Source organism: Orycteropus afer, unplaced genomic scaffold, assembly GCF_000298275.1.
Source record: "Orycteropus afer afer isolate SDZICR_OR568_19922 unplaced genomic scaffold, OryAfe1.0 scaffold00006, whole genome shotgun sequence".
In the NCBI taxonomy this organism is placed as follows: domain Eukaryota; kingdom Metazoa; phylum Chordata; class Mammalia; order Tubulidentata; family Orycteropodidae; genus Orycteropus; species Orycteropus afer.
In genome coordinates this window covers 27,980,132-28,002,667 of record NW_006921593.1, presented here as the reverse complement: position 1 = coordinate 28,002,667, position 22,536 = coordinate 27,980,132, and the positions used below count along the sequence as shown (strand labels likewise).

General features: G+C 51.6%; 1 protein-coding gene across 1 annotated transcript in view; it reads left to right on the top strand.

The window, feature by feature from the left end:
* The window catches only part of B3GNT7 (UDP-GlcNAc:betaGal beta-1,3-N-acetylglucosaminyltransferase 7), a 50,760-nt gene that overhangs the window by 2,987 nt on the left and 25,237 nt on the right, over nucleotides 1-22,536 (top strand). The window contains exon 3 of the mRNA XM_007943844.1: nucleotides 4,699-4,871. Within this exon, the coding sequence (XP_007942035.1) occupies nucleotides 4,699-4,871 (173 nt within the window). The remainder of the gene's footprint in view (nucleotides 1-4,698; nucleotides 4,872-22,536) is intronic.

Genomic DNA, 22,536 nt, shown 5'->3' with positions numbered 1-22,536 from the left:
ATGAGAGGATGGGCTTCGGGGCCCAGATGCGACCCCAGCCACCAGAACATCACATGCACATTGGCAGCCCTGGCCCCCACTGGGCTTAGAGCAAAGGCATGAGGTCCTGGTCTCCCCCACACACACACTAGGTGGTTCTTTGCAGATTGTGGTTCTTAACATAAGAAAGAATGATTTCAAGTAGTGTGCATACGTCACCTTCGTCCCAGAAGGAGACACAGTGGCTCCCAGGGACACAGCGTATCCAGCTCAAAGAAACTGCAGATTAAAACAGGAGGCCACGGAGCGGTGCGCACACGGGTCCGTGCACAGGTGTGTGCACAGGTGTGTGCACGTGTGGGCTGCTTTGTTAGTGCTTTACACCTGCCTGCTTCGGGTGTGTTCTCTTCTCCTGCCTGCACCTGTGCGTGCACACACACCTACGAGCGCACGCACACAGACACGCCCAGACACACGCCTCTCTTCTGGTTGTGTTATAACCATGATGAACCTCTGCAGCAGGGGCCCGAGCCTGGCCGCAGCCTACAGGCCGCTCGGATCTGACCTTCATGCCTACAGTGGGTAGGGGCTGGGGCTGGGGACGGCGCCCTGGGTCCTCTGCCTGCCATGCACAGCGGATTATGACTCAGCAGCATTCCAAACGCTCCAAGATTAAATGTCCGAGAGGCCCTATTGCCCTTCCCTCCCACACAATGGTTCCTATTGATGAGCCCAGATAATACCAGCTGGCTAAACAATTGCGGGCCCTGCCGCCCCACCCAGGTCGCTTACACAGCGGTTCAGCTTTTTCCCAGCCCCCAGGCCGCGTGCTCTTTGGCTTGTTCTAAGTCTTAAATGAGAGCTCTGGTGGCGTAGTGCCTAAGGCACTTGACTGCTCACCAGAAGGCTAGCAGTTCAAACCCACCAGCCATTCCTTGGAAGGAAGGTTGGGCAATCTACTTCCATAGTGATACCGCCTCAGAAACCCAAGGAGGGGTGGCTGTGAGTCGGATCCAACTCGAGGGCACATAACAGCAACAACAACAACAACAGCAACAACAACAACAGCAACAACAATCTTAAATGACTTTGCCCCATGCTTGCTCTGCTCTGCCATTTCCCGCTCCGGCTCCTGGTTCCGGCTCCAGGCCGCCGAGCTCCCCAGGCACGGGGCCCCCCACCCCGTGGGGGAGGTGAGCAGTCCCCAAGAGGGCAGAGCTGCCCCCATTCCCAGAGGCCCCGTGCTATGGCCTCTTAACATCCAGGGACGGTTGCCCAGCGTGCCTAGTGTCCCCGAGACCTCACAGGGCTTGGAGCACCCTGGAACTCTGTGGAGAAACCCCAGGAGGAGCCAGCCAGGGAGCCCTGCCTGACAGTGCTCTGTCCTCAACCACCTAGGCTGTGTCCTCGGACGAAGGGAGGCCCCTCCTCAGGGCTTCAGTGTTGGTGTTAGACGCCCTTGCGTCGATTTTTCAGCCTCTTGTGACAGGAGAACTGCCCATAGGGTTGTCTGGACTGTGGCCTTTACAGGAACGGATCACCAGATCTTTCAGCCACGGAGCTGCTGAGTGGGCTCAAAGCACTAACGTTTCCGTGGGCAGCCGAGCACTTCATTGTTGCCCCGCCAGGGCTCCTGGGGCCAAATTGCTCTCCAAAAGGCTGGTGTCCTTTTCTGGTTACCCCTGGGTTGTGAGATTACCATTCCAGGGCTCTGAGGCGCCACCCCTTCTCTCCCTCTGCTTCCTGCTGACCCCATCACCTGGCCCCCTCACTGGCCCACCCAGCTAACTCCCCCACCGGCACCTGCATCTTGACCATGCTGCCCAGCTGTGCCCATTAGCCAGAAGGTGCCCTTCTGTGAAGTTGCCATCTCTCCTGGCACCTTGCCCTGGGAGCCCCTCAGTGCCTGGGAGTTCTTCTGGTGCCCTGCCCTGGGGGTCCCTCAATGCCTCGAGCTCAGGCTCCCAGGCAGCCGATACTTCCCTCTTCCCCTCCCCCACGGCCCCCCTCCCATCCTAGGATCGTGTGGTGAGGACATTTCAGGTAAGCCAGGGCTAAGCCCCACCATTCCCACTGCCAGTGGTGGCTGCCATTGTTCACAGGGACAGTGTTCCCGGGTTCCTGTCAAAGGTTCCCCTAAAACATCAAAGGCTTGACCTCCCCCTTTCCTTTTTGTCCTGTATCAGAGGCTTCTCAACTGAAGTCTGGGTCATTTTTATGTCACTCTTTTCCTAAATTTAAATTTGGAAATTTTCAGATGTTGTAAGTTTTATTTTTTCTCTAATTAACATTCTCAATGTAAAAAAAGAAAAAAAATCATATAGAAATAAGGAATGAATCGAGTGAAGTATGTCGCAACATCCTCCCAGGTCCCCCTCCCCAGAGCTGTAGCTCTCGTCAGCGGGACTGAATGTTCACAACCAGTGTGTCGACAGTGTCCCTTGTCTCACAAATGAACAAACTCAGCTCCCAGTACAAGAAGGGACTCAGGCACTCAGTGACCAGGAGAAAGTGGGGAGCTAGGCCTGGAACCCCAGACCCATGAGGCTCTGCACACCCGCACACCCACACCTGACCCCCAGCGCAGTATCCCCAGAGTCCTCCAGGAGTCCCTCAGCAGGGAGCATCCTGCAGCCTGTCAGCATGACCTGTCCTGTCTGGGACCCTCACTCCCCAAGTTCACAGTGTCTGTGTGCGTCAGCTGTGGACAGCCTTGTCCACAGACTCGGGAGGGAAGGAGGGATGTGTCGTTTATGGAGCTGAGCTGGTTCTTGTGTTAGCTCATTCGGTGTGACAAGGACACATGAGGGAGGGCCTTTGCCTCTGGGCTGCAGACTAGGCCGCTGCATCTTCAGAGTCCTGGCCGGGACAGTGGGCACAGAGAAACTGAGGCAGGCGAAGGACTGGGCGTAAGCACAGCTCAGCTCTGGGGGCGTGAGGTAGCAGAGCCGACCCCACCTCCAACACCACTGGTAGGGAGTGGCTCCAGGACTCCACCACCCAGTCTCTGCTTATCAGGGGTGGTGACCCACAGGCCGGCTGGTCGTAAGATCCCACCAGGTTCAAATCGTGGCCTTGCTCCCTGCTTGTCTTGTGTGCAGCCTTGGCAACGTTCTGGACTTTGGACCCCTCATGTGCAAAATGGGCATCGTGATCCCAACCTCGAGGGCTTGTGTGGGAGTTAAATGCCACTTCTCAGGGAAGTGTCGCCTGGGTACCCTGTCTAAAACGAGTTCCCTCTTGCTCCTGACATAAATGACCTCCAGTTTAGTGGCTTAAGAACCTTTATTACCTTTCAGGTTCGAAGTCTGACAGGCTCACTGGTCTAAGAGCAAGGTGTCTAAGGGCAGGGCTGTGTCCCTCCCGACGGGGAGAACCTTGGCTTGTCTTTTGCAGGTTCTCCTGGCCGCCCGCATTCCTTGTGGCCCCTCCTCTACCTTCAGAGCGAGCAGGTTGCGTCTCTCCCTGCCCTTCTCCTGTGGTCACACTCCCTCTGACTTCCTCTCCTGCACCGCCCCCTTTCTACTTTTAAAGACCCTTGGAATTACAATGGGCCCACCGGATAACCCAGGAACATCTCCCTGTTTTAAAGTCAGCTGCCCAGCAGCCTTAATTCCGTCCACAACCTCGATCCGCCCTTGCCATGTCTGTTAGTGTCCTGAGGCTGCCGTGACCAGTGACCACATTGGTGGCTGGGTGGCTTAAGCACAATGGTTTCTTCTCATGGTTCTGGAGGCTAGAAGTCTGAAGTTGAGGGGTGGCCAGGGCCGTGCCCTCCAGAGGCTCAAGGTGAGAGCCCTCCGTTGCCTCTTCTGCCTTCTGGTGGTCCCTGGCGGTCCTTGGCCTTAGTTTGTTGCGCATTGACTCCGCCTCCATTGTCATGTGTCAGGGTCCAAATCACCCTCTCTCTGTAAGGACACCAGCATGAGAGGCAGGCCCACCCTGGCCCAGACCAAGCTTATTTCCACATGATTACAGTGCAGATAGCGTCACAGTCAAAGGTCCCAGGTAGACATGGGATCAGGAGGACCGTCGGGTCTAGTACATCCTCAGAAGTCTGGGGGATTGGGGTGAGGCATTCTTGGGGACCATTATTCTTCCCCGGCCACCCTCTGCAAAGATCTCATCTTCTCCCAAACCCCTGTCTCTTCCCTGCTTTGTCTTCTTGCCCTCCATCTCTCAAGCTCTGGTTGTTGTTGCTGTTATGTGCTGTCGAGTCAGACCTGACTCATAGCGACCTCTCCTTGGGTTTCCCAGGCAGTATCACTGTGGAAGTAGATTGCCCAACCTTCCTTCCGAGGAGTGGCTGGTGGGTTTGAACCGCCAGCCGTCTGGTTAGCAGTCAAGTGCCTTAGGCACTATGCTACCAGAGCTCCTAGGAGCTCCAGGAGGCAGGGATTTTTGCTGCCGGCTCCTTGCCTGGGAGGAGCTCTGGTGGCCTAGTGGGTAAGGCATTTGGCTGCTAACCAGCATGGTTCAAACCCACCAGCTGCTCCACGGGAGGAAGATGAGGCAATCTACTTCTGTAAGGATTTACAGCCTTGGAAAGCCAAGGGGGGTCGCTATAAGTCAGATTGACTCGGAGGCAGTGGATTTTCCTTGACTAGGACCGTGCCTGTCTGGCATCTACTAGTGGCCAGGATGAGGGCATCTCCTTCTTTGCCTGAGGTGACTCCTAACCTGTTCGTAGCTGTGACATAATTGCACATTGTGTTCTAGGGAGTTTACGTCAGCCTTCGCCCGCCAGCCTCGGCCCTCTCACACCCCAGAGACCCTGGACCTGAACCCTCCCAAGGTGAAGGCCTCGGCTCCAACCCCTCGCTTCTCCTGGTGCGGCCCCCAGCAGGCCAGTCGCCCCGGCTCCACCGCCCTCTCCACCCGAGGCCTGCAGGGTAAGTCGGCAGTCACGGCAGTGGGCCTTTGCTTCCCCATTCAAACCCAGGAGCCCCTCTGTGTGTCCACCAGGTGGGCAGGAAGAGGCCTGGTCCCTTCTCCAGAGACCATGGCCCTAGTGGCCATTCATTCATCTTCCCAGCTTACTAAGTAGCCAGTGGCCTCCACTTATACAGGAGCTGACAGTGAGACCCTGCAACAGTCCACTCAGATACAACACTACCACACACACACACACACACACTCGCACGCGCGCACACACACATACACACCCCAACTGTCAGGGCTGCGACTCTGCCAGGCAGAGTCCCATCACAGGCCCCATCCACTGTGATCAGCCCTGCCACCTGGCCCCAACCCTAATAGACACATGCCGACCCTTGAAGGTGGGCTCCCTCTTGCTCTGTCTCCTCCCAGCCTCAGCCAGTAGTGCGCCGCGCCCCACTCCCCAACTGAGCCTGGCCCTTTCTAAAGGGCTGTGCTAAAAATAAGAGAAAACCACAGGGAAGCCGGACAAAGGAACGGCAGGCAGAACACAGCCAGTCACACTCAGGATATTCGCACTTCTGTGATGCCCCTGCTGTCCGCAGCCTCCCTGCCCCCTCCCTTCCTGACATGACCCTGGACCCATGGCCAGCTGGGGACCCGCTGGGTGGAAGTGTGGCCCCCCAGTGCAGCCCTGTTTCCCACCCCGCAGCTCCGGGCAAGCTGCTTCCTCACACGGGCCCACAGGAAGTACCGGCAAGCACAGCGGCAGTTTGGCCAGGAGACAAGCAGACAGGCAGATCCTCGGCCAGTCCAGGCTGCCCGGGGTCAGGGGGCTTCTGCTAAGGATAATAGAACGCCCCAGGAGCCGGGGGCTGGCCGGCCACTTGGCCAGAGCACAGTACGGTCCAGGCTGCCAGGGTCACTGCACAGAGAGCGGGGGGTTTATGTGTCCTGGGGATTCCACAAACACCTGAGCATCTGCCAGCAAAGTTCAGCAAGCCACCCACCCCAAGCAGCCTGCTTCCGGGGAGGAAGGGCCTGGCACGGTGCAGGTGACCTGGGGCAGGGGGGTCCCTCTATCCGGTTAGCACATGAGCAGGGTGAAAGAAGGGACTGTGTGGGACAGAGGGGCTCTGTACAAGGCCGTGTGGAGCTGGCATCTCTTTGACTTTTCTTCTCCAGGCAGCCAGTCCCTCAGGAAGTAAAGAGAGCTTCTTTCTGCGGGTGTCACCAGCACGTCGCCTGAGGACCAGCCAGCTTCCCTCGGCAGCAGAAGCTGCAGGTGGCAGCTGTGAAGGGACACCGTTGTGCGGGGACCAGGCGAGGGGGGAGGGCGCGGAGCAGGGCAGCTCTCCAGGCAGCCCCAAAGCCAGGCCACCAGTACCCCCAGCACTCAGCCCCATTTTCTCCTTGGGCTGGGCACAGCCACAGGAGGACTGAGGAGACACTTCAGCTGCCCTTCCTTGGCCAGGGTGGTGGTAGACCCAGGGAGTTTCCTTACCACCCTTCACACACACAGAAGAGGAGAGGGGTGGTTCCACCACCCTGGGCCTCACCAGCATCTAACCGGATGCGAGACCAAACCAGCGAGCCCCTGTGCATCTCTTATGAGGAGGGCTAGGGCCACACCAGCAAGCCTGAGCCAGTATCCGTCTCAGGCGCCTGGGAGCTAGTTCCTCAGCCAGAGAGTGGACCTCTCTGAGACTGCTGACCAGGGCAGCCTCCATGGAAACCAGCCCTTCTCTCCAAGCCGACTAGGAGGAAACAAGGCATCTAGAATAAGAGAAACTCAGGAACAGCCCATTTTGTATTTTCTTTCTCTTTTAAAATCAGGTAAATATGTGAGGCCAGGTCTCTTCAAAGCAGCCTAAGTGTCTTAAAAGCCTCAGGAGGTCCACCAGTGAAAGCCCTGTTGCCTCAATAAAGACCATGAATGTAAATAGTACCCTGGTCTAATGCCCCTGGGGGAGACCAGATAAAGCCCTGCTGAGGCTGATAGAGTCCCTGTCATAAACCAAGAGGAAGGGCATTCACCTTCAGAGCCAATAGGCAAAGGAATGCTGAACATTCCCAAGCTGCTTGTAGCAGGGTCTGATCCTCTCTTGAAACTGAAATAAAACTCATCTTTATTTAGATGTACTTTATCTGTGAGTGTGTGGGTGGGTGTGTAAAGGAGAAACGGAAACCAGGTTAAAGGTAAGTGCTGTCCCCCAACCCTTGGTCTGCCCTGTGGTGGGACATCAGTTCTTCACGTGGGGACATGTGAAGAGTACGCGTCACACTTTCCAGAGGCCTTCAGACTCTTCCGGAGATCAGGCAGAGGAGGGAAATGGAAGAGCGTTTCAGAGGCCTCGTGGCCCCACGAGAAGCTGAGGATCGAAAGCTCGTCGAGGGCTGGGATGCTGGGTGAACCTCGTGAGTTCTCGGTGGTACAACTCTCGTGCATAAGTGGCCTGGTGACCACAGCAGCAGCCCCGGTAGCCACGCCTTCATTTTCTGGAAGTCTGTGAGCCCCTCTGTTGTTGGGAAAGAATGCTGTGGAGAACATGGTCCATACCCTACTGGACCTGTCACCTCCAGCGCCTTCTGGACTCCTGGCTTGACTTCAAAGGCACAAAACGAAAACATGAGTGCTCGTCCATCTGGGGGTCTCCAGGACTCTTGATGTGGACAGACAGGAATCGCAGAGACTGGATCCTTGAAATGGAATCACCTCAGGGTCAACCTTTGGGAAGCTGTAGGCTGATTGCAGAGAAGTGTGGTGGAAAGCTCTCTCCCGTTCTCCCCCCAGTAAAGGCACTTTCCCTCAGATTCCTCAGATGCCGAGGGCTTGCTCAGCCCTCCCCCGCTTGGCTGGGCAGCAGCCCCGTCTCCAGTCTCCAGAGATCCAGTCGTGGTGGTAGAAGCACCCAGGTTCAACCCAGAGTCTCCCCCATATGCAGGTAACTGCTGTTTCTTCCTGGAGGCCTCTGAATGAACTAAAGTCTGATTTTTACATTTCCTTTGAGGAAAAGAAAAGGTAGTCTTTAGATGAGTGTCCACCAGGGTCAAAATACACACTGCTATTTTAGGCGTTGTCCGTGTGGATCTTCAGGAGAGTGACTACCCCGCCCCTGCACCACGCCCTGGGAGAGCCCTCTCCAAGCTCACGCTCTTCATTCCAGTGCTGAGGGAGAGATACCTCCTCTAAGACACATTCCAGCCCTCTACTGGCTGCGGCAAGGGAACCAAGGCTGTATGTGAAACATCCATAACTAGCAACGTCATTGAACTGTACACGTGAAGAATGTGGGTGACTATTTGTTACATATATATTTACCACAGTTTTTGAAAAATCTCTTTAAAAAAACATCAGATACACAAAGAAACCAAAGCATTTTAGACATCTAATCAGATGGTTTGTGAGATGTGCCCATGGACCCTACCAATAGCCACCAACCAAGTCTGGAATTTCTGAAAGATGGCAGGCCTCTGGGACAGTTGTGACTCCTTCTGCCTCTAGAAGCTGACCCCAACCCCTGGTTACTGCATGCCCCACAATCTCTTCTGAGAAATATTTGTCCTCATGGCTTCCTTCACCACAGAGCGTAAGCGTCTGGCAACAGCTTGGATCCTGAGGCTTGACAAGGAGCATAATGCTGCAAAGGAATTTTCCATAACTGAAAAAGTTCAATATACAAACAAACAAGATTAATACCAAAAAAAAAAAAAAATGGTAACCAAAATATCAAACTTGTTGATAAAGATAAAACCTGACCCTGTTTGCTAATCCTAATCCCAGCCCTTGATTCCAGTAAAACTTTATTTACAAAACAGGTGGCTGACCCACAGGCCACAGACTGCCAACTTGAGGTTTTTTGTTTGTTTGTTTGTTTTGTTTTGTTTTTTAATTTTGCAGTTAATCCTGTTTCCTTTCATTGCTGAGGTTTGGGGTGCCCCTTACATTTGTACACAGAGCAGATTCCCCCTTCACTCACCCTGGTCCTGCTCTGATGGAGAAGGACTTTGGGGCCTTCTTCCTGGCCCTCCTGTGTGCCACATAGCACAGCCTTGTGGTACAGGCTTTGCCTGATCACCTTTCTCCCGCAGACGCTGTTTGTGGTGAGTTGTGCTAAGGAGTGTATCATTTAGCTCTGATAAATAACAAATGAACCCCCACACTTAGTGGCTTCAAACACAGTTTATCAGCTTACAATTATACAGATCAGCAATGGAGACTGGGCTCAGCTGTGGGCCTCTTCCACTGGGCTTGGCTAAGCTAAGCTGTGCATCCGTGATCAGAGGACCAGTGAAGGCCTCACTCACATGGCTGTTGGTTGCGGCCTTTGCCTCTCCTCCATGAGGCCCCTCATCCTCCAGCAAGCCAGCTTGGGCTCATTCTCTTGGTGGTCTCAGGATTCCAGTTGTAATAAGAGAGACAAGCCCCAGTGCACAAGTGCTTTTCAAGTCTCTTGCCTCATGTTTGCTCTTGTCACACATTGACCAAAGCAAGTCACATGGCCAAGACCACAGTCTGTAAGGAAGGGCGCTACCCAGTGATGTGGGTACAAAGAACCTGAACAAACTGGGGCATTTCTGCAACAATCTAACACATGGAAAGTTGGCAGGGCTTACTTCTTTGAACTAGATCTTTCAAGGATGGTTCCACTGCAGAATAACTTCCCATTATAATTCAATTGAGCAAATATTTCCCGGGGGGCTGCTCTGTGTTGGGATGTGGAAACACAGTCCCCCTGGCCCTCAAGTGGTTACCCATCTTCTACGGAGAATTCCTGGCCTTTGAGGATGGCTGCAATACAGGCCAGAGCATCAGCCCCAGATGGAAGGGATGGGCTGGTTTCCAGGAGGTGGTTGTACAACTGGGAGGAAAGTTCTAGAGAGATCCATTCAGAGTCGTTTCCATAAATCTCCGTTGATACCTGGCAGAGGATGAAGGGGACTGGAGGAATAAGAAGTTGAGAGATGGGGGTGGAGACTAAGAGAGGCTGGTGTGGGAGAGAGTCTCCAGCGAAGAGAAAGGCAGGGGCGTGTGCTCCGTGGGCCGGGAGTGGGGCATAAAGGCAGGGACACATGCTCTGCCCACCCAGGAGCAGGGTGCGAAGGCAGGGACACGTGCTCCGCGACCCAGGAGTGAAGCATGAAGGCGGGGGCATGTGACCTGGGAGTGGGGCACAAAGGCAGGGATACCTGCTCCCCCACCTGGAAGTAGGACATGAAGACACTCACCATCGTCAGAGCTTCAGAGACGAATGAGACCACAGTATCCTCAGGGATCCTGGGCCAGAGGTCAGCCTGGCACCAGGAAAGGCAAAGGTAGCCAGCTGGGTGACAGGCCAAAGGGGGACATCCCAGAGAAGGGAGAGTGGGTCTAGTTGGTGGCATGAGCTCAAAGAGGGGAGGCTGGAGCAAAGGCCACGGAGAAGGGACCCTGAGGGTACTGGGAGCAAGGGGTCTGGTGCCCGGGCCGGCAGCAGTGGTGTAAGGAAGCCAGCCTGGACCAGCTCTCCAGAGCTGATTGATAATTTTCCAGGAATATTCCTGGGCAAATGCTGCCCTTTTGATCTCAAAAAGTTGATTACTTTTAATTTTTTGAATGGTTGATTGTTCTAATGAGTGTGTACCTCTCTGGTGTTATTGTTCACCATGTAGTCTTGTCTGTTATTTGGCTGAAAGTTGAGCCATGGGGGTGACTTCAGTTCCAGGTCTAAAGGGTGTCTAAGGGCCATAGTCTTGAGGGTTCCACCAGTCCCTATCAGACCAGTAATCCTGGTCTTTTTGTGGATTTTAAGTTTTGTTCCACATCTTTTTCCCACCCTATCCGGGACCTCCTGTTGTGATCCCTTTCAGAGCAGTCAGCAGTGGTAGCCGGGCACCATCTAGTTCTTCTGGTCTCAGGGCCGTGGAGGCTGGGGTTAACATGGTCCACCGGTCCTTTGGACAGACTGTCCCTGTGTCTTTGATTTTCTTCACTCTTCTTTGCACTGGACAGAGAGAGCCCAGTAGTTGCACTTTAGATGGCCGCTCACAAGCTTTTAAGACCCCAGAGCTACTCACCAAGGTACCATGTGGAACACTGTCTCTATGGACTTTGTATGTCCCCCGAGACTACGGTGCTGTGCCCCAGGCCCAGTGACTCCTTCCCTCAGGGTGTCTGGTTATGGCTAAGACGCTTTCCTTACTTTGCTTTGCCCCTGTGTGCTCGACTGTATTCATGGATATATTTGCAGCACGTGTGAATACAGAAGCAGAAATGCCCTCTGTCAAACCTGTGTGTACACTCATGGGTGTGGTCCCATTCTCCTTCCCACCCCTTTTCAGCTTGAATATCTGTCTGTGTATCTCCTCCGAGATGCTTGGTTTTACTGTTCTTGCACGATTGGGTATGGGATGCTGTTTACTTCCATTGCCTTTAATCTTGTCCTCCTCCAGTGTCTGCCATGCCCTGAGCATTTTGTGCTGAGCTCCCCCTTAGGACTTTGCCTTTCCCTTCACCCGAGTTAATGCACATCTACCTTCTAGTTAGTGACTTACCCTGTCTTCCCCTCGTACCCCAGCTAATCTTCAAAGAATGATTCTTTCTGTGTGTAAAACCTTTTCTTGATTTTCTACAGTAGTGGTCTCATATAGTACTTGTCCTTTTGTGGTTGACTGATTGCACTCAGTGTCATGTCATCTGTGTTAGGAAATGTTTGGCAGATTGATTGCTATTCTTTAACACTGTGTAGTATTCCATGGTGTGTAGGTCCTGTAGTTTGCTTGGCCATTCATCCCGCAATGGGCACTTGGGTTGCTCCCATCTTTCAGCTGTTGTGAACAATGCCCGCAAGCTGGTTTTAAACATGGCCATGACCAAAACTTACCTTAGATAAACTTACAATTAAGTAAATTATAGTAAAGACAAAGTTCACCAGAAGGAAGTAAAGGCTGGAACACAAACAGAAACCTGTATATACACCAGTGTTCATTGCAGCACTTTTTACCATAACCGAAAGGTGGGAACAGCTGAAATAGCAGATGAAGGGGTACACACGATGTGGTCTATACACACAATGGAATATTACTCAGCCATAAAGAGAAGTGAGTCCTGGTGCACATCACACACGGATGAACCTTAAGCCAAGTCAGCACATGTGTTACGTATAGAATCAGCAAATATGCAGAAACCAGGGATCATTGGTGCTTAGCAGGGGGCAGGGAACAGAAAGGGAGAAGCTTCTGTTTAGGGGGCCCCTGAGCTTATGTTAATGGTGGCGGAGTGACGTGTAAAAGACCAGTGAGAATGCATACACAGCTTGAGGTGGGATTGGTGTCACTGAGTTGTACATGGAGAAACTGTTGTGATGACATAGTGTTTTGTTATGTGTATTTCCACCACAATTGAAAAAAGAGGTAATACCTACTCAATACTCGTTCTTTCCGGAGTATTCACCATGTTACGACTGTCCATTGCAGTTTATTATCTTGTGTCTCCAGGCCGGAATAAGATACAGTGGTTGTTACTTTGTGTTCAGTGACTTTGTTGGTAGCTTGCAACAAGCCATGGCTGGAGTATTTCCAAACCAAACCCACCACTGTTGAGTCTAATCTGACTCACAGCGCCCCTAGAGGACAGAATAGAAATGCCCATAGGGTTCCCAAGGCTGTCATCTGTACTGGAAGCCGACTGCCACATCTTCCTCCAGCTGAGTGGCTGGTGGGTTCAAACTGCCAACCTTTTGGTTAGCGGCCACGTGCTTTAACCACTGCATCACCAAGGCTCACAGGGGAGGGTATTTGACCACAGAAGTTGGCAGACACTACAAAGCAGAGCTGCCCTCCCCTCCAGGGTCAATTGTCCAACGTTTGCCAGCGCGCACGGGCAGAAGGCATACCTGGAGGTACAGCCTCAGAGACAGAGCGTTGGGTGGAGTATCACAGGGCAGGTGGGCGGAACAGGGCAGCGGTTGCCCCGAGAATGGAAAACGCAAAGGGCAGCCCGTGCAGTGGGCGAACAGGCAGCTGCTCGGAAGTCCAGGCCTGCGTCTCGTTCTGCATAGCCTCACGTCTTTGGCGTTGGCCCAAAATGCCAGGGTCATTTCACTTCCGGCCCTTCACCTCACAGGAACCAGCCTGGAGCCTTTCTTGCTGGGTTACATGATAACCATGGGCCACGTCTGGTTACCCTGGGTGTTTCTTGATCACCTTCCTGCTTGGCACACTGCCTGTGCTCACACCGCCACTGTGACATCCCTGCTTGATGTACAGGTAGGGCTGCTCCTGGCTGCCCATCCTCAGTGGTGGGGCCCAGCTCCCTGGCAGTGAGGACGGATTGTTAGACCCCCAGGATGTGGTGTTCTGGACATTGTGTCAGGGAGCACTGGCCAGGACTGAGCAGGAGATACATGGGGACACTCTCCTCAGACTCACAGGTCCTCCCATGAGGCCCAGGCCAGGCTTGAACTTCTGGGGAGAAACCAGACAGGGGTCCAATGACTTACAGGGGCAGGCCGGAGACCCTGGAGTGACGGGCAGTATAATACCTGTGTGAAAGGCAAAAGAACAGGACAAACGGGGCCAACATTAAGCTGGGGACACCATCACCATCCTGAGGCCAAATGCCAGCTCTTGGGGCCCCATGAGAAGAATTGTGTGATCAAAAGGCTTGTCCGGCTTCAGGGGAGACCCATAGGCATAAGGATAGATTGATGGCCTGGGAGCAGGATCCCAGCTGGGTTCACCCAGGGACTCTGGCCACCTGGGCCTGTGACAGACTGGTGTGTGGGCCCACGAAGCATCCAGCCACTGAGAGGAGACAAGAGACTCAGGCCCAGTGAGGAGAGGGGCGGAGCTGGGGGAGCCTTGGGCAGGGCCCAATGAGTCTGCCGCTAAGCCCAGGGCTCTGGGAGACTGGGGAGCAGGGCCCTGGCAAGGGATCATCACAGCTCCAGACGCCACCCCCACCAGCAACCGCCAAGAGCGTCCCTCTTCAAGGGGCCTGGAGCCATGGTCGGGTGGAACAACACGTGCGAGACTTCCACTGAGGGCTCACAGTGAGGGAAGGGGACTCTGCTGTCAATCACTGTGTCATGCTAGGACGGGCGGCTGGGGCTGGGAGTACGGGAAGGCCATGACCAATTCCCAGACCTCCCAGGGTCAAGGTGAGACTGCAGCGGATGTTTGTTGTTCTGGGCTGCTCACAGAGGGGAAGAAGGGAGGGGGAGGGCATTTCAACACCATGACCCGAGGAGAATCATCCACTGAGCCAGGTTCAGGACCACAGCAGGCAGGGAAGGCCTCGGCCACATGGTGTTTCTGGAAGCTGCGGAGGGAAGATGTTCACACAATGTAAGGGACATCACACACCATCCCGAAACTGGGCTTCAAGGCATCATGGAGCTGTCTCTGCTGAACCTGTGAGGGTCATCCAACCTGTGCCTGGCTTTTCGTAGCTATCAGAAATTGGGGTGTCCTGGTCACAGTGATGCCCCCATGGGCCTTGGCCATGCCCAGGCTTACCTCTTCCAGGTTTGGGGTCCCATGTACCCTCCTACACTCTCACTGTGTAGTCCAAATGGGAACTCCGATTCTGGAATCTTCCATGACCTTATGTCAACCGGCCCTGCCCTCGAGAGTTTGGATGGAAGCTGGAGAGGACGAACCCCTTTCCTTCTCCAGACGGTAAAGCCAAGATGATAACGGCCGGCAGGGGTGGCTCACCCAATAAGCAAGGTAAACACGAGCTTACCTGTGCTTACTAAGCTATAGTGATCATTTCACATGGGTTTCACCACATGATTGCCGGGCAGAGTCCCTGGGGGACATGGTGTCAGCAACACCCTGTCCTTTTCTGCTGATTCCCAGCCAATAAATCCTACCCTTTATTTATTTTTGTCTTTACGATTCTCCAAGTTGGATGTTAGTTACTGGCAACCAAAGGATTTATTACAAAAACAATGGCCCTGGTTGCTGGGACCTAGGATTGTTGCTAGAGTTTTATATGTCATACCGTTCCCACCTTCCTTCAAAAACCACTTTATGACACAGTAGATAGATTCTGATAGAAAGGGAGAAAAACGTGGGGCGAAACTTCACATTCTTAACGTGTACGGACTTACTGGACCTGTGGAGTCTGGAGTCCATGAGACTGTGGCCCTGAGTTACTATTCCAACCTTGAACTGAAATTATCCCTTGAAGTTACCTTTAAACTAAGTAACAGTTTGGCTCAAAGAGTAAAGATCGTCACCACTGAGTATTGTTTTTTTTTTTTTTTTTTTTTTTAAAAATCTATGTAAGACCAAATGGGCATCAGCTGTTTTAAAACATAGAAGGGAAGATTAGGGGCCGAGGAGTCTCAGTTAATGGGAGTGGAGAGACTAGAACAGGAATTACAAGACATTACATAATGTGAAGAACATAACTAGCGTTGCCAACCATCATGCCTGGTGATTCCAAAGGGAAGTGGGTCGGGTCGTGTAGACATTCACCAAAAACAAAGTATTAATTAAAAAGCCACCTTAAGGGACATCAAGCTCAACTGGCATAACATACTACACAAAATACTGTTCCACATCCTGCTTTGGCGAGTAGTAACTGGGATCTTAAAAGCTTACAAGTGGCTATCTAGATGCAACAATGGGTGTCTCCTCATCCAGAGCAAAGAAGAATGAAGAAAACCAAAGATTCATGGAAATAATTAGTCTGAGTGACTGGTACACCATGTGATCCTCAGCCTATACAACTATGAGACCAGAAGAACTAGATGGTGCCTGGCTACCACTGTCAACCACCCAAAGGGGAATCTATGCAGGAAATCCTGGATAGAGTAGGAGAACAATGTGGGAAAGAACTCAAAATCATAAAAAAATAATTTAAAAAAAAAAAGGGACCATATTTGCTGGTCTGATAGAGCCTGAAGGAACCAGTGAGACCCCTAGCTGCCCTTCAGGTCTGGAATTGAACCCACTCCTATGGCTTCCAGCCAAACAAAAGACAGGCATATGAGCTGAACATGTACATTAGGTAGATACACTCCTTGGAGAGATCAATCATGGGAAGATAGAAGGGCTGTGTATGCACAGGGAGACAGCTTGGGAGACAGGAGTGCATGGGAGGGAAGGACACAGGGAAGAAGTAACTTTGGGGAGGAAATGAGAGGAGAGCTGTTGCATTGTGGGAAATTGCAGTCAATGTCATGAGACAAAGTGTATGTGAGCTGCTTTATGCAAAGTGAATTTGCTCTGTAAACTTTCACCGAAATCACAATAAAATTTTTAAAAAATAATAAAGCCACCTTCAGCCACAGTTTCTGTAACTCTGGTTCTCAAATGTTTCATTCTGAAACAGTTCCCTCCCACCCACACACGTACACCTTTTCTGGGGAGTTCAATCCGTAACACCTAGAAGGGGACAAGAGAGGTGACAATGCGACCAGGTGGCTGGGGAACCCAGAAGTGGCAATAAAGTTTGGGTAGACCCAGGGCAGGACAAAAAGGATACCAGGAACACCTATGTCAGTGTCCAGAGTCCAGTCACTTGGCTCTGCTGGTGGACTAGACCTACCAGCAGCCTTGGTCTTGAGGTCAAGGTCCTGTCAAGGTTTCTAAGGTCACCACCACCACTGGATAAGCATGGCAGCAGCAGACCAGAAAGTTCAAGGTCATGTTGTTGTTGTTATGTGCCGTCGAGTCGGCCCCGACTCATAGCGACCCCTCGGCAGTATCACTATGGAAGTAGGATTGCCCAACCTTCCTTCCGAGGAGTGGCTGGTGGGTTTGAACCGCCAGCCGTCTGGTTAGCAGGCAAGTGTCTTAGCCAGTATGCTACCAGAGCTCCCGTTCAAGGTCATAGTTGCAGTTAAATAAAGTTCTTAGAAGCTCAGTCTGGCTGGTAATGAAATATATGGCCCTGTCTCCCTGCACAGTAGTTTGGCTAATAAAAACGGCCTGTGACAGAAAGACCAGCTGCCTAGAGTGGGGACAGGCAGGCATTGAACGCCTGCACTCAGTTTACGCCTGTCCTGGGACCACTCTCCTTGTTCACTCTGCTGTGGGGCACATCTGCTGCCATTGGTCACTTTGAGTCAGAGTTGACTGGTCTGTCTCTCCATCCCTGGAGGATGGGATGGAGGGGCATCTAAGCCCGGCTCTCACTGCACTGCTAGAAGCTTTCTTGGTCAGTCAGGACAGGTGTGGAGTTTTCCAAGCAGGCTTAGCTGGGTGGGGTGAGGGGCTGGCACCCCACTCCTGGAATGTCTCTGCTGTCCTGCCACCTTCATTCCTCCCACAGTTCATGGCTCAAGACCTCCCAGGTGAGCAGCTGCCTAACCCCATCCTCTGTGAACAGCACCGTCTCCTGTCCCTGGGGCCGTCAAGCATGCGCTTGGTCCCTCCCGTGGCTCTGCCCCCTTGGTCTCTGTATGGCTGTAGCTCCTCAGAAGGCCTTTCTTGCCCCCTCCCTGCCCCAGTTCTCCCAGTGCTTTAATGTCCCTGACAAAGCACAGATGCACCGTGGGGTCTGGCTGCTGGCCTCCGAGGGGCAGGAAGGGCTGGGGCCTGGCCTGAGGGGTCCTGCTGGGGCCTGGCATACACTGCCACTTTAATGTGAGTCACCTGGGCAGGGTGTTTCTCACAAGCCCAGGAGATGCCAGGCTGCCTGGAGTCTTGGGATCCTGGTGGTAAATTTGACTTCCCCATTGTCAAGTTCCCCATACCCTGCCGGGCACTCCTGACCGTGGCCACAGTGAGGCCTCGAGCTTGCCCTCCCCACAAACCACAAGCTTCCCTGGGCAGGGCTGCATCCTAGCCTTCTTCCTTTTAACAGTTTTATTGAAGTGGAATTGACATACAATCAGCCGTGTGCATTTAAAGTGTACAATGTGATGCATTTTGACAAATGCATACACCCAGGAAGATGTCACTGCCATCAAGGTAGTGACTTGTCCATTGCTCGCAAGTCCTCTAGAGAGCTGAGTAATCCCTCTCCTCCCCGACCCCATCTCTAGACATCATCAATCCTTCTGTCTTTTAGATGAGATTGCATTTTTCTAAACATACACACACACACACACACACACACGTATATATACAGTGTAATCATACAGTATGTAATCTTTTGGTTTGACTTTTTTGGCTCAGCATTATTTTGAGATTAATTTATGTTGTAGCATATATCAGTAGTTTTTTTTTGTTTTTTTTTTGTTTTGTTTTTTGTGATTTGGGTGAAGGTTTACAGAGCAAATTTACTTTCCATACAGCAGTTCACACATACTTTGTTTCATGACATTGACCACAGTTTACCACAATGCAACAGCTCCCCTCCCACTTCCTCCCCATAGTTACCTCTTCCCCAGTGTCCATCCCTCCATGCACCCCTGCCCACTGAGCTGTCTGCCTGTGCATAAGCAGCCCTTCTTTCTCCCATGATTGTTCTCTCCAAGGAGTATATCTACTTGAGCTAAATGTTCAACTCATATGCCTGTCTTTTGTTTAGCTGGAAACCACAGGTGTGGGTTCAATTCCAGATCTGAAGGGCAGATAGGGGCCAATATATCAGTAGTTTATTCCTTTTAATAACTGAGTAGTATTCCATCATACGGACATCCCACAACTGGTGTATTCGGCTATTGTAAATAACACTGTGATGAACATCCATGTACTAGTCTTTGCCTGGACACATGTTTTTGTTTAACTTTGGTAAATACTTAGGAGTAGAATGGTTGGGTCAGGTGATAAGTGTATGTTTCACTTTCTAATAAATTGTCAAACTATCTTCCAAAGTGGTTGCATGATTTTATATTCCCATCAGCATTGTGTGAGAGTTCCAGTTATTCCACATCCCCACCAATATGTGATATGGTCAATATTTTTAATTTTAGGCATTCTAATAGTTGTGTAAGAGGAGCTCTGGTGGCATAGTGGTTGAAGCATTTGGCTGCTAACCAAAAAGTCAATAGTTCAAACCCAACAGCTGCTCCACAGGAGAAAAAGGAGACTGCTTCTATAAAGATACAGCCTTGGAAACCCTATGGGGCAGTTCTACTCTGTTCAAAAGGGTCTACTCAATGGCAGTGGGTAATAGCTGTGTAAGGAGCTCTGGTGGTACAGTGGTTAAAACATTCAGCTGCTAACCAAGAGGTCAATGGTGCAAACCCATGAGCTGAGCCACTCCATGGGAGAAAGATGAGGCAGTCTGCTTCCATAAAGATTTACAGCCTTGGAAATCCTACGGGGCAGTTCTGCTCTGCTGTCTAGGGGCGCTGTGAGTCGGAATCAACTTGATGGCAGTGGGTTTGGTTTTGGTCTAATAGCTATGTAGTGGTGTCTCATTGTGGTTTTAATTCACATTCCCCAATGACTAGTGATGTTCAGTGCCTTACCACCTGAATACTTGCCAGCCGCACGTCCTCTCTGGAGAAGTGTCTAAATCTTCTGCTCATTTTGTCACTGAACTGCTTGCTTTCTTGTTATTATACCCAAGAGTGTTTTATATACTTTAAATACAAGGCTTTATCAGAAAGTACTCTTGCTTTTTCATTCTTTTCCCAGTGTCTCTCAAAGAGCAGACATTCTTCATGTTGATAAAGTCTGATTTATCATTTTTTCTTTTATGAATCCCACTGTTGGTGCTGTATCTGAGAAATGTTGGCTTCCATTCCAGTGCCTGGCACTGGGCCTGTCGGCCCTTGTTTCTCGGTGTCTGCATCGAAGACGGAGGAGACACAGGTGGGGGGTCAGCAGGCTGAGGGGCTTTGCCTCTGACATCGTGTTGAAAAGCCAGAGACTCTGGGCAGCACAGCTCTGGTGCTGCTTAAGGGTCCATGTTGTTATTCAAACCAAAACCAAACTCACTGCCGTCGGGTGGGCCCCGACTCACAGCGACCCCTCCTTGGGTTTCCGAGGCGGGATCACTATGGAAGTAGATCGCCCAGCCTTCAGAAGGAGGAGTGGCTGGTGGTACTGTGAAACCAATTCTCACTCATGGCAACCCTGTGTGACAGAGTCAAAACACCCCGTAGGGTTTCCTTGACTGTAATCTTTATAGGAGCAAGTCACCAGGGCGTTCTCTCCCACAGGGTTGCTGGGTAGGTTCAAACTGCCAACCTCTCAGTTAGCATCTGAGAGCTTAGCTGTTGTGCCACCGGGGCGCCTCCAAGGATCCATGTGGAAGAAGAGCTGGCCGTGCCTTGGGATTTCCTGGGAAAAGGGGAGCGATTGTAGCTGCAGGCAGACAGCCAGGGTGGGGCAACGTTGAGGCTCAGATGCCCTTGTCTCCTGCCATTCAGAGCCCACCAGGCCCTGAGTGTCTTGCCCTTACACAGGACCGTCATCTGTCCTTAGGTGGAGGCCAGTGCCTTCAAGTGGACCCAAGACCCCATCCACCTGTAGCCGGTAGCCCGAGGCCCGAGCTCCCCTACCGGAGGAAGGAGCTGAGCTATTCCTGCACCCACTTCCCCCTGGGGTCCTCTTCAGGCCCCTGGGCCCCTCACCTGTCCTCTTGGCCCCTCCTGACCTCTGTGTCACCCCTTCAGCCCCAGGCACCTTGCATCCTTCTCATCTCTGCTCCATCTCCCCTGGCTTCTCTTCACCCCCTGACGCCCGATGCCATAGCCCCTTCCTGGGCTCACCCCTTCCCTGTCCACCTTGATTAACCCAGAGAATTTAGGCAAAGGCAGCATGGAGGGCCCTGGGGAGAAGAAAGAGGCGGGTGCTAGGACCCAGAAGCCAAAAGATCAGCCTCCAGGGAAGCCTCCCCTTGCTCCAGTTTAGCGGCCCTGTGTAAAATCACAATAACTGTGCCCACTGTTTCCGAGGTTGTGCAAATTAAGTCAGTTAATTCGGGTGAAACCCTTAAAATAGCACCAGACACAGAGCTGAGGCTGAAATGAAAGAGAAAGTGGGTGAAGAAAGCGTGCAGCCCCCACACCACCAGACTGGCCTCTCCTCTCCAGTCAGTTCTGCTGCCCTTCCCTTTATTTGTTGCCTCTTGAATATCTCTCTTGTCCTTGAGGGCCTGGCCCAAATGCCTCTTCTTCCATGAAGCCCTCCTGCATCCACGGTGTGAAGTACGAGCTGAGGAAACCACCTCTTAGATGTGGTTGTAAGCAAAATGCCAGGCAGACACTCCATGCTGCTCTAGACCAATTTCTACAAACTCTTGCTCTAGACAAGGCTTGGCTTTGCCGTAAGACTATCTGGGCTTGATTGCTGGCTTCTCTAGCCCCGCCAGCCACCACACACCTGTCATTTTGTCACACTGGGGTGGCTTGCATGTTGTTCTGATGCTAGAAGCTATGTCACTGGTATTTCACACATCAGCAGGGTCAGTGATATAGGTTTTAGTGGAGCTCCCAGACTAAGATGGACTAAGAAGATGGATCAGGCCATCTCATTCTGAAAAAACTGGCCAGTGCAAACTTTATGAATAGCACCGTAACGCTGTGTGACACAGTACCAGAGGACGAGCCCCTTAGGCGAGAAGCCACTCAAAATACAACCGGGGAACAGCTGCTTCCTCAAAGTAGAGTCGACCTTAATGGCATGAATGGAATAAAGCTTTCTGGACCTTCATTTGCTGATGTGGCATAACTCAAAATACACCCATTAATAATCAAAATGTTGAATGTATGGGGTATGGATCTAGGAAAATTGGAAATTGTCAAAAATGAAATGGAACTCATAAGGATCGATATCCTAGGCATTAGTGAGCTGAAATGGACTGGTATAGGCCATTTTGAATCAAACAATCACATGATCTACTATGCCAGGATTGATCAATTGAAGAGGAATATGGCTTTGGTGATAGAAATGACACCAGAGATCTCATGATAGGATTTGGCAAGACCAATGACTTACTCTTTGGAAATACCTTTTTCAGCCACATAAATGGCGACTGTAAATATTTATATGGACCTCATCTTCAACGGGTGAGTGACCACAGAGCAATCAAATTGACTACGTCTGTGGAAAGAGATGATGGAGAGGCTCAGTATCATCAGTCAAAACAAAGCCAGGGGCTGGCTGTAGAACAGACCATCAGTTGTTCATATGCAAGTTACAATTGAAGCTGAAGATAATGAAAACAAGTCCATGAGAGCCAAAGTACAACCTATACATTGAATATTAGAGTATATCCCACCTGAATTTAGAGATCGTCTCAGGAATGGATTTGATGTGTTGAATGCTAATGATTGAAGACCAGACAGGCTGTAGGATGATAGCAAGAACACCGGACAAGTAGTGGGATGGCATCATACATGAAGAAAGAAAAACGTCATTACAAGACAGGAAATAAAAGAAAGGCCAAAATGGATGCCAGAAGAGACTCTGAAACTGGCTCTTGAACATACTGTAGCTAAAGAAAAGTAAAAGAGCCAGATAGAAGATTTAAAAAGGCAGCTCAACAAACAAAAGACAGGCATATGAGGGTAACATTTACACTAGGTAGATATACTCCTTGGAGAGAACAATCATGGGAGAACAGAAGAGCTGTGTATGCACAGGGAGACAGCTCAGGGGACAGGAGTGCATGGAGGGAAGGACACAGGGAAGAGGCAACTATAGGGAGGAAGTGGGAGGGAAGCTGTTGCATTGTGGTAAATTGTAGTCAATGTCATGAGACAAAGTGTATGTGAACTGATGTATATAAAGTGAATTTGCTCTGTAAATTTTCACCCAAAACACAATAAAAAGGGGGGGGGG